The 15,544-nt window shown below is 46.4% G+C and overlaps 1 protein-coding gene across 4 annotated transcripts in view; it reads left to right on the top strand.

The window, feature by feature from the left end:
• The window catches only part of LOC146019749 (uncharacterized), a 95,144-nt gene extending 79,978 nt beyond the window's left edge, over positions 1-15,166 (top strand). For all 4 annotated transcript variants that reach the window (XM_083152280.1, XM_083152277.1, XM_083152278.1 and 1 more), the window contains 6 exons: positions 1,251-1,533; positions 6,415-6,606; positions 6,812-6,861; positions 9,697-9,789; positions 11,470-11,749; positions 13,163-15,166. In XM_083152280.1, coding sequence (XP_083008406.1) covers positions 1,251-1,533; positions 6,415-6,606; positions 6,812-6,861; positions 9,697-9,789; positions 11,470-11,749; positions 13,163-13,413 — 1,149 coding nt within the window. In that variant the 3' untranslated portion in view covers positions 13,414-15,166. The remainder of the gene's footprint in view (positions 1-1,250; positions 1,534-6,414; positions 6,607-6,811; positions 6,862-9,696; positions 9,790-11,469; positions 11,750-13,162) is intronic.
• The last annotated feature ends 378 nt before the right edge of the window (positions 15,167-15,544 follow it).

Genomic DNA, 15,544 nt, shown 5'->3' with positions numbered 1-15,544 from the left:
GGCCTGCCACATGACTTGGGAATTTACCATGGCTCGGCAAAAGGAGGATACTTAGAGTAGGTAGTCCCTGGGTGCTGGGAGGAACTGGGTCAGAGAGAGGCCACCTCCCGGGGGAGTACCACCCACTCCGCAGAATCCAGCTCGCCCCGCTCCCTACATTCCCATCTCCAGCCCAGCAGTCCCAGACCTGCTTCCCCACCTATGTCCAGGTCACTGTATTCCAAGGTGGAAGGTGGGTGGCTGGTTGCTCTGTGTCTGCTGCCTCCCTGCATGCTGCTGGGGCTGAGATCTGACTCTGGAATTCAGCATGTAACCCCTGGCAGAGCATGTACTGTAACTCCATGACAACGAGCATGCTAACCCCTGGCAAAGCATGAAACCCATGGCAGAGCATGTAAATCCATGGCAACTAGCATGTTAACCCCTGGCAGAGCATGTAACCCCTGGCAGAGCATGTAACACCTGGCAGAGCAGGTTAATCCCATGGCAACATGCTTTTTAACCCCCTAATATGCGATGAGCATTACGGTGTGTGGCATAATGTGTAATGGGCATTATGGCATGTGGTAATATATGTAATAGGTATTATGGTGTAGTGTTCACTCTAGAAATTGTGCCGGGCAGGGCGCCGGGGGGGGCGGTCCGGGGCCACCGACGGCACACTTGTGGGCGGTCGTTGACCGCCGGCGTCACGAAAGTGGGCGGGCCGGGCCGCCGGCATCACGAAAGTGGGCGGGCCGGGCCGCCGGCGTTACTAAAATGGGCGGGCCGGGCCACCGGCGTCACGAAAGTGGGCGGGCCGGGCCGCCGGCGCCACGAAAGGGGGGCGGGCCCGGCCGCGCCGAAGATGCTGTCACCATAGGGGGAAGGTGCGTTGATGCCGGGGAAGCTCTGGGCATCACCGTCTAAGGCGGCGCTGGGCTTCCCCGTGCAAGGAGTTGGGCAGGCACCAGGCTGTTTTAGCGGGGCGCTGCTAGAGGGGCAGGGCGCATTTTGCCCTTTAAAAAATGGGCAGGGCGTAGCGCCCCGCTAAAACAGCCTAGCGGGAACACTAATGGTGTATGGTATAATGTTTACTTCCCACTACTCCTTGTTCCATCCTCTCTGTTCTTCCACCCCCCAGGTACTCACTGTAGGTAATTCTAGGTCACTTTATGTATGAGACCATTCTCAGAACATTATAGGTGTGTGTTATAAAGAGGAGACACTGCAGAATACTTATTTATTTTTGTTTGATTTTTACACGCCAGGGGTCAGTTAGAAAAAAACTGAAAGTGGGACTTTTCTCCAGATCAGAAGAACGAGACTACTCCTGGCTGGTGGCTCTGCTCACTTCTGAGGACTTCAAGGAACACAATCTAGAGGTCAAACCCGTTATTATCTCCAACGATAAATTCCAGCAGTTCACTAAGGACGCATCTGTATGCACCTATGGGATCCTGTATCACACCAAGAACAGAGGCAGGGTCAACGTCACTGACGTCACCGACTCGCTCTATGACAATGAACTCAAGTATCTGTGGACAGTTCTTGGTAAGGGACACACAAGCAACGTCTGTGGTCACATAGGCTGGTCTTCATGATGAAGCTTGTGACTATTCAGCTTCTCACTGAGGGCCAGATGTACTAAGCTTGAAAAGAGATAATATGGAGTGTGATAAACCCCCAGCCAATCAGCTAACTGCCATCTGCCATGTCACAGTCTGGGCTTGAAAAATGACTGAGCTGATTGGTTAGTGGTTTATCACTCTCCATTTTATCACTTTTTAAAGCTTAGTACATCTCACCCTGGTAGACTATTTATGGAATGATTTAACGATGGAAGAGGGTAGAGCAGGTTATAATGAAAGGTTAGGGTGCCCCATAGTACTTAATGTGTTTTATATGTGTAGTAATTAACCTTGATATAATAACATAGTACACAGGCATGGAAGCTGATTCAATTAGCCATAATTTGGCCAAAAATTGGTTAACACCATCACTGGCAACTTTTAGTTATTCAATATGAAAGCCCACGATACTGTAAATGAACATAAGTCTCAATGAGGATTAATGCTGCTTTTTAGAGATGTGCTGGTTCTGATTTACTTTGATTTAAGGTGCCCATAGACGGTCCGTTCCCGGACCGTCCGTTCTGTACTATGAGATGCGCGCTCTCACGCATCTCATCGTACGGTACAAAAAGTATGTGCTGCACATACTTTTTGTACTTGGTTTACATCGCATTGCATGCACAGTGCATGCACAGTGCATGCACAAGCAATGCGAAGCGATGCGATGTGTACTATAAAAGTACAAAACGGACCGTCAAAACGGACCGTGTATGGGGGGCATTACTCTGATTTCAAAGCAGGATCTGGTACTTGTGAATTTTGGCGGGCCCATCGCATCGCATACCATAACATATACGATGGTTTGCGACGCGATATCGTACGATAGTGCACAATGGCATACAATTTTGAAATTGTATGCCATACGATGCGATGCGATTAAACATTGTATAAGCACCCTAATGGGTGCTTATACAATGTTAATCACCCTAATGGGTGCTTACAATGTTAAATGCACCCCCACGCCACCCCCCCACTATAAACGTGAACCCGAAGCGTGGCGAGCGCAGCGAGCCCGCGAGGGGCGGCGGTACGCGTCCTACGACCTTTTCATACCCCCACTATCCACGTCGGTGTGGAGTTGAGAATAGAATAGTGTGGCGAGCGCAGCGAGCCACCGAGCCCGAAGCGTGGCGAGCGCAGCGAGCCCCGCGAGGGGACGCGGATACCTGTGAAGCCCGCGAAGGGACGCGTTTACCTGTGAAGGTATCCGCGTCCCCTCGCAGGGCTCACTGCGCTCGCCACGCTTCGGGCTTGGTGGCTCGCTGCGCTCGCCACACTATTCTATTCTCAACGCCACGCCGACGTGGATAGTGGGGGTATGAAAAGGTCGTAGGACGCGTACCGCCGCCCCTCGCGGGCTCGCTGCGCTCGTCACGCTTCGGGTTCACGTTTATAGTGGGGGGGTGGCGTGGGGGTGCATTTAACATTGTAAGCACCCTTTAGGGTGCTTATACGATTTTTTATCGTATAGGGGGTCAAAATCGCGTCGCATCGCATGCCATCGGGTACATGGCATGCGATGCGATACGTTCATCGTACGACGGACATCGGGAGCCCGGCCAAAATACACAAGTACCCAGGATCTTATTGGCTATCAAATGTCAACAACTGTCATGTGATTTGGGATAGCCAATATTTATTTTAAGGTCAAAATTTGGAGAATGCAGAACCTTTCGCGCTCCTCTCCCAATGAATAATCATCCATTCACTTAGTAAAATAATCATTCATTGGCATAATTTGGACAATAATGTGATCATTTCTAGGTGATGCTCTGTAAGATGCTCTAAAATGTGTTGAATTATTTGTGCCATATAAATTTGAGGTGTAAAATACATTGGAAATTAGTTTTTGAACTTGTAATTACAGTAGGGGTCAGAAAAGTTTTTTATAATAATTTTTAACTGAATAAAAACAATTAATTATGAATAATTAATTTTTAGCTGCCGTTCAATTGGACGGCTTCTGGCGTGCCAATCACCACCCGCCAGCCTTCGCCATCCACCGAATGGGGTGCGCGCATGTCAGAGATGCTCGTGTGCCCCATTCACGGCAATGGACACGTGTCCACATCCGCCCACCCTGCCGACGTCTCCCGGCGCTCGTCATCCTCCAGATACCAGCTGATGGAGCGCTGGCGGAAACACAGAGCCTCCATCTGTATAAGATTGATACCAATGTGTATCATCCTTGACTATTACTCCTTTCACATCGCAACCTGGTTCATGACGGTTTCTTTCTGGTTCGACCCAGTAGTTGGTGCGAAGTGAAAGGGGTTACCGGGTCCAGCAAACCGGTAGCAACATGGCAGTAAGAAAATACAAAAAAGATGGGCTCTTACTAGTTCGTTGCGTGTTGCTTTGCTATGTCAACCGGTTAATCGGGTCCCGTTCACACCAATGGAGGAAGCAGTGCTTGGAGCAGCGCCAGCTCTAAGCGTTGCCACCTCCACCGCACCCGATGACACTCCGCCACTCTGCAGCACCCCGGGATGACGTCAGCGAACCAGCAATATTGCTGATTCGCTGAAGTCATCTGAAGAGACCAAAATGCAGGACTGAACCGTTTCCAAAGTCCTGGTGCGACCCTGCATTTTGCGGTCTCAAAGGGGTATAAATTAAAATCATTGCAAGTTGAGTATCCCTTGCCCAAAATGCTCGGGACCAGAATCATTTTTGATAACTATGGCCCTTATTCTGATCGGTGCGGCCGGAGCCGATTATGCAGCCAGGACCGTGCGTGCGAAACCCCGCCTTCCATACGGATCGCCAACTCCGTCCGTATGCGGTAAGAAGCTGTCCGAACGGACCGCACGTGTATTTTTCACGGAATACGCCTCCTCCATCTAAGGGAACCTCCCCCATCATTCGATGGTCGCAGACCATCGAATGCAGGACCGAATGCTCCACCAGCACCCGCAACCTCAGACCACACGGACATTTTTCCGTGCAAAAGCAGGGATCTGGGCGGGCAGCTGACATCCGGCGATGTCATATGTCCGCCCCCTACACGTGCGTCATGGCCGCATTACCATACGTACGCCCAGCGTTTTCATGGGAACTCCCATGAAACGCGGGGCGTATACATATGGTAATGAGCCCAAATAGCCCTTCACGCCCCTCTCCACCCCCTGTTCGGAGTGTTCACATATCATGCGGGATTTGGCCGTACGCCCCGCTCGCACATGCGCAGAGACGCCTCTGCACATGCGCAGACACAAAACATCGGCGGGCCGAACGCACGCGGATATATCCGCACCGATCAGAATAAGGGCCTATATTTCAGAATAGTTTTATATATCAATGAGGTATCTTGAGGATGGGACCCTATGTGTGATCACAAAATGCATTTATGTTGTATAACCACATAAAACATGAAATACACACAAATATATTTTATTTGTTCATGAAACAAGGTTTGTGTACTACCAGAGGCACTGAATTTGAATGCTCTTGCACATATTTAGTACCAGTTACATATCATGTACCCAGTAGTGCCAGTTACAGATGTCCACAGTAGTGCCAGTTACATATCATGTCCCCAGTAATGCCAGTTACAGATGTCCCCAGTAATGCCAGCAACAGATGTTCCCAGTAGTACCAGTTACATATCATGTCCCCAGTAGTACCAGTTACTTATCATGTCCCCAGTAATGCCAGTTACAGATGTCCCCAGTAATGCCAGTTACAGATGTCCACAGTAGTGCCAGTTACATATCATGTCCCCAGTAATGCCAGTTACAGATTTCCCCAGTAATGCCAGTTACATATGTTCCCAGTAGTGCCAGCTACAGATGTTCCCAGTGGTACCAGTTACATATAATGTTCCCAGAGGTGCCAGTTACAGATTTCCCCAGTAATGCCAGTTACAGATGTCCCAGTAGTGCCAGTTAGAGATGTCACCAGTAGTGCCAGTTACATATATTGGGGCAGATGTATTAAGCCTGGAGAATAGATTGTGGAGATAAGGTAAAAGGAGATAAAGCACCAGCCAATCAGCTGTGTTTGAAATATACCAGTTGGGAGTTGATTGGCTGGTGTGTTATCTCCTTCCACTTTATCTCCAGTTTATGTCTTTGGCTTAATACTGGGGTAGCAAACTCCAGTCCTCGAGAGCTACCAACAGTTAATGTTTTCCAGATCTCCTTACAGAATCACAAGTGAAGTAATTAGCTCCACCTGTGGATCTTTTAAAATGTGTTAGTGGGTAATGAGTGCACCTGTGCAGAAGCTAGGTGGTCTGGAAAATGTGAACTGTTAGCTCTCAAGGACTGAAGTTGGCTACCACTGGTTTAATACATCTGCCCCAATGTCCCCAGTAGTGCCAATGACATATTATATCCCCAGTAGTGCCAGTCCCCAGTAGTGCCAGGTACAGATGTCCCCAGGGCCTGGTTCCAGCCACCCTAGGCTATAGAGAACTCCCCTCCCCCTTTCCTCACCACCAATTTTGTAGCTCATATTCAGCCAAAATCTGTAACAGGCTCGGGCCCCTGACCACCCTACCATCAGTGGCTTACAGCATTTTCTCTTCCTGGTGTCCCTACCTTGGTGATGGTGGCAATCCCAGCAGGCACTACAGCTCCCACATGTTCCCATCACCATCTGCTGATGCAGCTATGGTTATGTGCCCTGTACTTGTTCTCTAGTGTATTCAGCTGTAAGTCACTGTTTTGCTTATTTGTTTATGTACTTTGTAATTGGGCACCGTGGATCCTTTGTGGCACCATATAAATAATGGATGATAATAATAATGTAATTAGATCACTACCACAGACTTCACATACCTTCTGTGTGCATGCAGGGAAGGAGAATGTGGCAGTGGTGATTGATGATCTCATAGACAGCAGTGACCAGGAGAAGACCCGGATCCTACAGGCTCAGCCCAGTATTGCTGCTTGGGCTGATGATCTCATCCTCATTACACCCAGAGAAAAGACTGAGGAGATGGGGCTGCTGGCCAAGCTGAAGTTCCTTAGGCTGTTCCTGAAGCTCAGTAAGACAACCCATTCACCCTCAGTCGTCCCACAGTAATATTTTCTATCTTCTTTCTACATCATTGGCGGAGGCAGTGTAATGAAGAGGAGTCAAGGGGTCAATTTTGGGCTTGAGAAAACCATGAGCGATAGAAATTCAGTTGGGATAATTGTGTGTATTTAAATGATTATATACAAAGATTCTGCTTTGCTTTTTTTTTATAGAATTAAGAATTGGAATTCATCGATTGCCACTAAACACCGGAATTATAGAAGTGAGTAACACACCCCTCACACACTTTTATCCGCTCTTCCCCCTCACCATCCACCACAAGATCTTCAGACCCCACCAACACTGCCACTCCTCATTCACTACAGTCTCCAGGACTGTAGGACATTACCTCCTCTCTACTCTACACATGACCGCTTGGCCACATTCCACCTGACCTCCTCCAGTCCCACCCCCTGAATCATGTTCCATATTGCCCAACTGGCCAGCTTGTCTGTCTTCTCTGGAACTTTACCTGTATACTTCAAGCATGACCTGTTCACCCCCATTATTGAGTAACCCACACTTGACCCACTACTACCTTGATAACTAGCATCTCATGTGCCTATTGCCCTTTATCTCCAAGAACCTTGAGTGTGTGGTGTATTAAACCTCCTCATTCCCTATTTCTATACCCAATCCCGCTATTATCCTCTCCAACCTGGCTTTCAGTCTCTTCATTCTGCAAACACTGCCCTAACCAAGGTCACCACTGACCTCCTCTCTGCAAAATCCAAAACCAAGACCTCTACTCTTATACTCCTTGACTATACAGCAGCCTTTGACACTCTTGACCAACACTTGTTCCCCTAAACCCTCCACTCAGTTTGGCTTAATTTTTTAACTAGCGACCCGCCCCGGCCTCGCAAGGGAAGCACTAATTATCTATAGCCAGATGACTTCGGACTTTTGTAGGTGGTTAGATTTGGGAATACCTTGTCGACAACTGCTTCAATATTCAGTTGCATTTGACAGAAGTTCGGAGGGAACGAAATCTCATTTGTGGAGTAATCAATTAATTGCCAACCCCCCCCCCCCCCCCCCCAAAAAAAAAAAAAACTATTTCTGTTGATCCGATAGCTACCAAACTTCACATGATCACCCGCTGGGCTAATTTGAAGATGAAAATTTCATCAAAATCGGTCACGCCGTTCTGGAGTCCATAGGGAACATACACACAGCCACCGTTCCTTCTGTTTATATTGCTACCACCTTTCCTGTTCCCATCTGCCAAGGGTCTGTCCTAGGCCCTTTTCTCTTCTCCCTCTACATGTCTTGCCTTGGTCAGATTATTCAGTCCCTTTTATAATCCTAGTTCATGTGAACCTATTGACTGTGGAACCAGAAATTGTCTTTGAACCATCCAGATACATAGATCATTGTAGTTCATTCCTCCAACAAATCTTAAGCAATGCTCCTTGTGCAAATCTTTATGCAATAGCATTCCAGGTCTGAGCATAAAACACTATACTGCTCACTAGTTATAGGTGTCCTTGTAAATTATTAGTGTCTCAAAGTACAGATGCCTAGTACTGTACTGTGTGAGTGGCACTGCTTGTCCACTGTAGTACTGTGCTTTGGGAGTGGCACTGCTTGTCCGCTGTAATCATTTACAAGGATACCTGAAGAGTGAGCGTTTCATCCGGCTTGCTGGGGACACTATCCTCGCCCTACTGCATGCTTGCACTGGTAAGGACATTGGTGCTATTGTTATTACTGGCGGCCTCAGCAAGTTATGTGGATGCAGAGATAGCGTCTAGCAGTTACTGACAACAGCTATTAATGACCGGACCAGCATTGCAGTAACTGTATATTAGTTACTAACTCTGTATATTAGTTACTAACTCTGTATATTGGCATGGACATGTCTGAGCTTAGAACTACTATAGAATTAACATTGACTAGTCTGATTAATTGGACTGAAACATTTATTTATTAAAATGTATTTTGAGAATGTACAAGCAGTGATTGTAATTACCATTAATAGCCTTAATAATGATGTTTAAACTATTTTGTATAGTGTAAATTCAAATGTTAATGTAATAAAGTAATCTGCTGTATACTTTTAGGCTGTATATGGTGTCCTAGTTAAGGGGGTCAGCCATGACACCAGATAGACCAGCGCCTTCGGTGTTTGTATGGTTTTTTTGTATGTTATTTTGTAGAGTTGTTGTATTAAAGTCTCCAGAAATTATTTCACAATCATTACAAATGTCTGGGATTATGAATGATTGGGGGGTTTACATATTTCCCTTGTAGCCATTACCTCTGTATACCTTGAGACCTAGCATGGAAATGCATTGATTTGGAGGAGGAACACTTGGCTCCGTCTGGCCCCCTGCTTCCATGTATCCAGGGACAGCTGGTTTGCATTTATAGCATTGTACCATTATGTGAGCATGTCCCACAACCCATTAGGAGTCCAGGTTTTTCTATCTTGTGTTATGCAAAGAGGCAATCTCCGAGGAAAGCCCACATCTGTGGGACCCCTGGGGGATTGTCCTGTGAGACCACGCCTCCTCCAAATGAGACCACTCCCTCTTCCAGAAAGCCACATCCCTTTTCCCGCCCATGACACAAACAATTGTCATCCATCTATAACACATATCTCATAGTAATACATTACTCTCTCTGACAGCCGCGGGTCTGACGTGGACTCTGAGGCTACTCACGTGGCAACTGTGAAAATTATATAATATTCCTATCAATCTTCTATTAACTTCAGAACAATATTACTACCCTCACAATACAACAGTCAAAAGACAAATCAATGTGTTTGTGACATGTTGTGTTTGTGTTACACCTTTGTATTACCTGTTCCCCTACCCCCCCCCCCCCCTTACTACTTTGTCACCCCTTTTTTGTCCTTTTTTTATCTTCTGTACACTTTTTTCTTCTACTATAAAATTTCAAATAAAGATCTAATGTTGAAAAGAAAGATAAATCAATGTTTAGTTGATAAATCCTAAATATACTCAGTGTTTATACCACCTAGTAACTCTCATTACATGTCTGTATATGTATAATGTGTATTTAAGTGTAATCATCCGTCTTCATGCAGCAAAGTGCACCGATCCCCAACCCGTATTTAGCGAGGACGCCATCGCCAGTCCGAGACATTCCGCCCATGCAGTCAAGCGCAGGCCTATTGATGGTAAGACGAGTCTTCTCTTCTGCGTTATAGCATCATGCTCCATAATTTGATACATAGCGGCACCGTATGTACTGAGGCCCCATTCTAGTTGAATCGGATGGATGCGTATTTTCGGACAGGAACCGAGTGTTCTTAGCCCCGCCTACCGTACGGATCACTCACACCGTCTGAATGCGGTAAGACGCCAAGCGAACGGACCGCAAGTGGATGTTTCGTGTGAACACCTCCTCCATCTGTGGGAACCTCCCGCCGACCATCAAATGCAGGACCGAGTGGTCAGACAGCACCGAGTGCTCCAGACCACTCGGGCATTTCTCCGTGCAAAAGCAGGAATATGGGTGGGCAGCTGGCATCCGGCTATGTCATATGTCCGCCCCCCACACGTGCGTCATTGCAAGATTACCATACGTACGCCCAGCATTTTCATGGGAACGCCCATGAAACGTGGGGCGTACGCATGTGGTAATGAGCAAAACGAGCCCTTCACGCCCCTCTCCACCCCCTGATCGGAAGGGTCCGTACGATCATTTTCTGCACGGAACTCACGCTGTGTTCGGATGTGTGAGGCGTTCGCACATTCGCAGATATGCCTCACACATGCGCAAACACCAACCATCAGCCGTCCGTCCGCATTCGGAGCCATCCGACTCAATCAGAATAAGGGCCAGTGAGTTATCACATGTAACACAGCTGTGCTCACAAATAGATCAGAGCAGATCCCAGTGCAGGGAGGATAGGGAGAACGGGGAGCACTAATGCCCTTACACCCGGCCTCACCACCAGGACTCATATAGAGAAATGACTGTAGGGGTGGTATGCAAACAGGGGGTGGTATGTAGGCAGCGGGTGATATGCAGGGAAGGTGTGGTATTTAGGCAGAAGGTGATATGCAGGGAGGGTGTGGTGTGCAGGCAGGGGGCGGTATGCAGACAGGGGGTGGTATTCAGGCAGGAAGTGGTATGTAGGCAGGGGGTGGTGTGCAGGCAGGGGGTGGTGTGCGGGTAGGGGGTGGTATGCAGGCAGGAAGTGGTATGCTGGCAGGGGGTGTTATGCAGGTAGGTGGCGGTATGCAGGAAGGGGGTGGTGTGCAGGCAGGGGATGGTGTGCAGGTAGGAGGTGGTGTGCAGGCAGGGGATGGTATGCAGGCAGGGGATGGTATGCAGGCAGGGGTGGTATGCAGGCAGGGGGTGATATGCAGGCAGAAGGTGGTATGCAGGCAGGGGATGGTATGCAGGCAGGGGGTGGTATGCAGGCAGAAGGTGGTATGCAGGCAGGGGATGGTATGCAGGCAGGGGGTGGTATGCAGGCAGATGGTGGTATGCAGGCAGGGGGTGGTATGCAGGCAGGAGGTGGTATGCAGGCAGAAGGTGGTATGCAGGCAGGGGTGGTATGCAGGCAGGAGGTGGTATGCAGGCAGGGGATGGTATGCAGGCAGGGGATGGTATGCAGGTAGGGGGTGGTATGCAGGCAGAAGGTGGTATGCAGGCAGGGGATCATGCATAGCTAAGGATCATATTTGTTAAGCTGCTGAACGCCCTATGTTAGGTGTCGCAGAACCTTTCAAACAGGCACTTTAATAAATGAAGAACATGTTTTGTCTGTAGACCAGGAGAATGCCCCGTGTGGATACATGTCATGTGTATGATATAGCTCTTTTCACTTATATTCCACCTGCCTCAGGCAAAGGCAATGCCGGCACGGTCTACCATCGGAATCTTCTCCAGATCAGAGGAGAGAGAATACTCCTGGCTGCGGAATCTGCTCACAGCCGGGGATTATGGGAGTAAAGATGTCAGATGCTGCAAGATCAGCAACTTGGATGATGAGACATTCCGAGAGATCGCCTTCCAGTGCAAATTCGGGATTGTATATCACAGTGTAAAGAGCGGGAAGATACGCATCACAGACGTAGAGCATTCTCTGTATCACGAAGAGCTGGAAAAGCTGTCAGCAAAACTTGGTGAGAGACTTACTTAATAAGGGCATAGAGGTAATTAGACTTTTTTGGGCCATGTGCCAAAAAGAGAATCCCCCGCACCCATTTTTCCACTAAGGACATTAGGCATATGCCCATGACACTGATCCCAGAGAAAGCCCATGCAGTGATTTACTTTGTAAAGAATAATTAGCATTGCAGCGGAGCAGATCTATGTAGTGTGCAGCCTCGCATACAATCTTGTGCAGTCCCACACTACATAGATCTGCTCAACTGCAGTGCTGGTTGTTTTTCATGAAGTACAAGATAAACTTCAAATAGTTACAATGCTCTAGCTTTCTCTGCCAAGTCCAATAGCTCAATGAATTGAGTTTCCGACCGCAATGCCACAGACGATGGGTTAGAATCCCGGTTATGTCAGCATCAGCATGGGGGACAGTGTGACTGAATAACAAAGAGTTAAGTTAATGAATGTTGTATAGGTATTAGCGACCGAAAGGGCGGGGGAAGGAAACAGGGATAATCAGGCGATGCTGGGTTTCTAAGAGGAGGGAAGTTAAAGTAAAGGAATTATAACAGATAACTACCAAGTGCCAACAGCGTCCTCTTCCCTGTAGTGTTGTGTGCAGTGGCACCCTACTCACCTCCTAGTTACGGGGTCTATTTATTGCATTGAGTGAAACCCTTTTTCCAGAAGTTCTACTGCAGTGAGGTATTTTCGAAACTTCTCTCAATTAAGACATCTTACAGAAACATAAAGTTATTTATCAACCCAACCGACAATAACCTTTGCATCAAGATTGTTTCCCTCAACCTGTCTATAGGGAACTTGATAAGATGGAGAGACTTTGCAAGGTCCCCACGCTATATGATTCCAATATATGTACTTTAGAGTAATGATCATTTCTGTTATTTTTAAATTTGTCCTCGTTTATTTTTAACCCTTTTAATTGTAAAATTTATTTTATAAATGTAAAGGTTAGTCCTCTTCAGTGTAGCTATGGTTTTGCTACATACCTAAATGTTCGGGTTTCATCACTTTGAGGTTCCAATCTTGGATATACAGAAGTCAGTGACTGACATTTTGAGTGCAATTAAGGGGCCGGCCTCCATTTCTCAAAACGGACGGGTTGGGGGACAAGATATCTGTCAGAGGACAATTTTCTGGTCTCTTGGTATCTGGCCACAACCCTTATGCTTTGGCCCTACCAATCTATTCCCAGTTGGGCCCACTGTGTCCCAGTCCAACACTAAGCTGGGACTCCTATGAATCAAGTATAGAAGGCATTACCTAGCTGTAGATATAGGACTGAAGTAACATCTTCTGCATTGTTAATCTTTGACATTGAGGCACCATTATGTTAATAGTATTATCTTTTGTTTCGGTGCCGCCAGTTTCTTCTCGGTGACTAATTGCCATGTTTGTTACGGGTACAGGAAAGCGGAAGCTGATTGTGGTTATTGATGACCTCGACAACAGCAAGGATGAACTTAAAGCCATGATCCTGAAGAAGCAGCCCAGCTTGGGGAGACTGGCCGGGGACATCTTCTTATTCACTGCAAAGGAGAAAAAATACTTTGATGGGCAAGAAAAACATGCAAAGAAGACGCCTAAACAGGCAACGAGAGACAAAGTCCAGAGAATTCGGGAAATACTGAACTTAGTAAAAACAAACAATTCCCAGTGATCCAGTCTCTATAATATCTCCAATCCATGTTCTGTTTGCTCAGATACATTCCAAGTGCAAGTTTGTGGAGATGGTCACAGATATGGCAGAACCAAGGTTTCCACATCACTTCCGCCAGTTCCTTTGCAAAGTGTATTAGGGAATCTGAATGCAGAATAACTCAGTAGCGCAAACAAGGGAGGTTTCTGCGTATCCAGACAGCCCACCCACTGACAGATAAGAGAGATATTGCAAAGTCCTGTCCACTCGTAGCAATTTGCGGGTCAATGGAGAGGGAGCAGAGCCAATAGGATGAGATACCATTATGGGCGGGGCTTAGATATTTGTTATTTTTTTTTGGGGGGGGGGTCCGCTGAGAACGATCCTGCTTTTGCGTCTGGCATTATACAGTGAGTTATATTGATGACATAGTGATCTCAGTGTAATTAGTTGACTGATGGCCTCGCTATAATCTCATGTGTTAGCTAATAATTACACTAGTTGTTTCGTTAAGTGATATATGAATTAAGATCTATACTGTACAAATGTGTTGTTATATATTTCCCACAGCATCTGCTTTACTTCTATTGTTATACCTGTATGGCTCAAGTTTAATTGTGTTCACGTGATTAGAGACAAGTTAAGCTTTATGTGAAGATTTCTTGTGATTTATTACCATAAAATATTGAATTTGTGCCAAAGAATATTTGGAATTCAAACCGTATTTGTATTTTAATTTTGACTTCATAAAATAGTAACACAAGTGAACTGTCACACTGATACAATATGCTTTAAATGACTTTATTTGTTAAAACCGGTAAATATAAATATACAGTATATTTCTCAGTGTTCATAATGAAACCATATTCTAATACATTCTTTAAATGTGATGATGTGTTGTTAAAGCACTCCTACTAAAGTGTCCAAAAGCATTCTCTACAGTTTATTTATTTAAAGTTTCTTATACAGCGCCGCACATTCCACTTTACAAATGTACACATAAAACAAACTGGGTAACAACAGACAGACTTGGAGGTAGGAGGGCCCTGCTGCAAGCTTGCAATCTATAGGGACATAGGGGCAAACACAAGGGCAGGCATCAGTAATAGCATAGCAGTCCTATTAAGTTGAAAGCCCAGAAGAAAAGCTATATAATACATGAGTGCCTCAGAGGGTTATGTGTGCGGTATATAAATATGATAGGCTTGCCTGAAGAGGTGAGTTTTCAGGGAACGCTTGAAAGTTTGGAGGCTAGAGGAGAGTCTTATTGTGCATGGAAGGGCATTCCATAGGGTGGGAGGGGCACAATAAAAGTCCTATAATAGTGAATGGGAGCAAGTGATCCGTGCAGAAGAGAGATGCAGATCTTGCGCAGAGCGGAGTGGTCGAGATGGGAGATATTTTGGGATAAGTGCAGAGATATATGCTGGTGCAGTATGGTTTATAGCTTTATATGCTAGCAGAAGGGTTTTATATTGAATACGGTAAAATACAGGCAACCAATGGAGGGACTGGCAGAGCGGATCAGCAGACGATGAGCGTGCATAGCAATAACCACCGCAGTGGATTGAAGTGGATGCTAGAGAAGGTGGTGGCCATTTTGGGAGGGACATTTGTACTGAGTTCAGGACCCAGTGATGCCACCTGTTGGAGGGGGTGGAGTCCTTTTATCTCCTGCCATTGAGCAGGATGTGGTGCATCAGCAACAGTACCCACTGACAATGAGCAGATACAGGGGGCACACCACCATTTTTGACAGGAGGCCTTTGGTTATCTAACAGACCTACTGTATATTTCTTCACGTTCCTCCCTCAGGAAAGAATTCTTATGGTGTATTATACTCATATCCCTTAGGAAGTCCTAAAAAAATTATGTAAAGGACGAAACACGTTGGGTGACAATGTACAGTACAACTCTCCATATGATGTGGAAATCAGATAAACATTTTTTACTTGTTCAAATTGTACAAATCGATTACCTTTATTTTATGTTTATGTTAAGAAATGTTATATAAAACAGTACTGTACTATATTCCCCTGTGCGGGGTTATTTTTTTTAAGATGGAGTTCTTGGAATATACAGGGGACAATAGATACCCAGGTCCCTCTATATGAACAAAAGTGTTTCGCTACACCTGTTAGTTATTGAATTA

The sequence above is a fragment of the Crinia signifera genome, chromosome 7, assembly GCF_055691185.1.
Source record: "Crinia signifera chromosome 7, ASM5569118v1, whole genome shotgun sequence".
Lineage (NCBI taxonomy): Eukaryota > Metazoa > Chordata > Amphibia > Anura > Myobatrachidae > Crinia > Crinia signifera.
The sequence above is the reverse complement of the archived record's forward strand: the minus strand, read 5'-3'. Positions and strand labels throughout refer to the sequence as shown.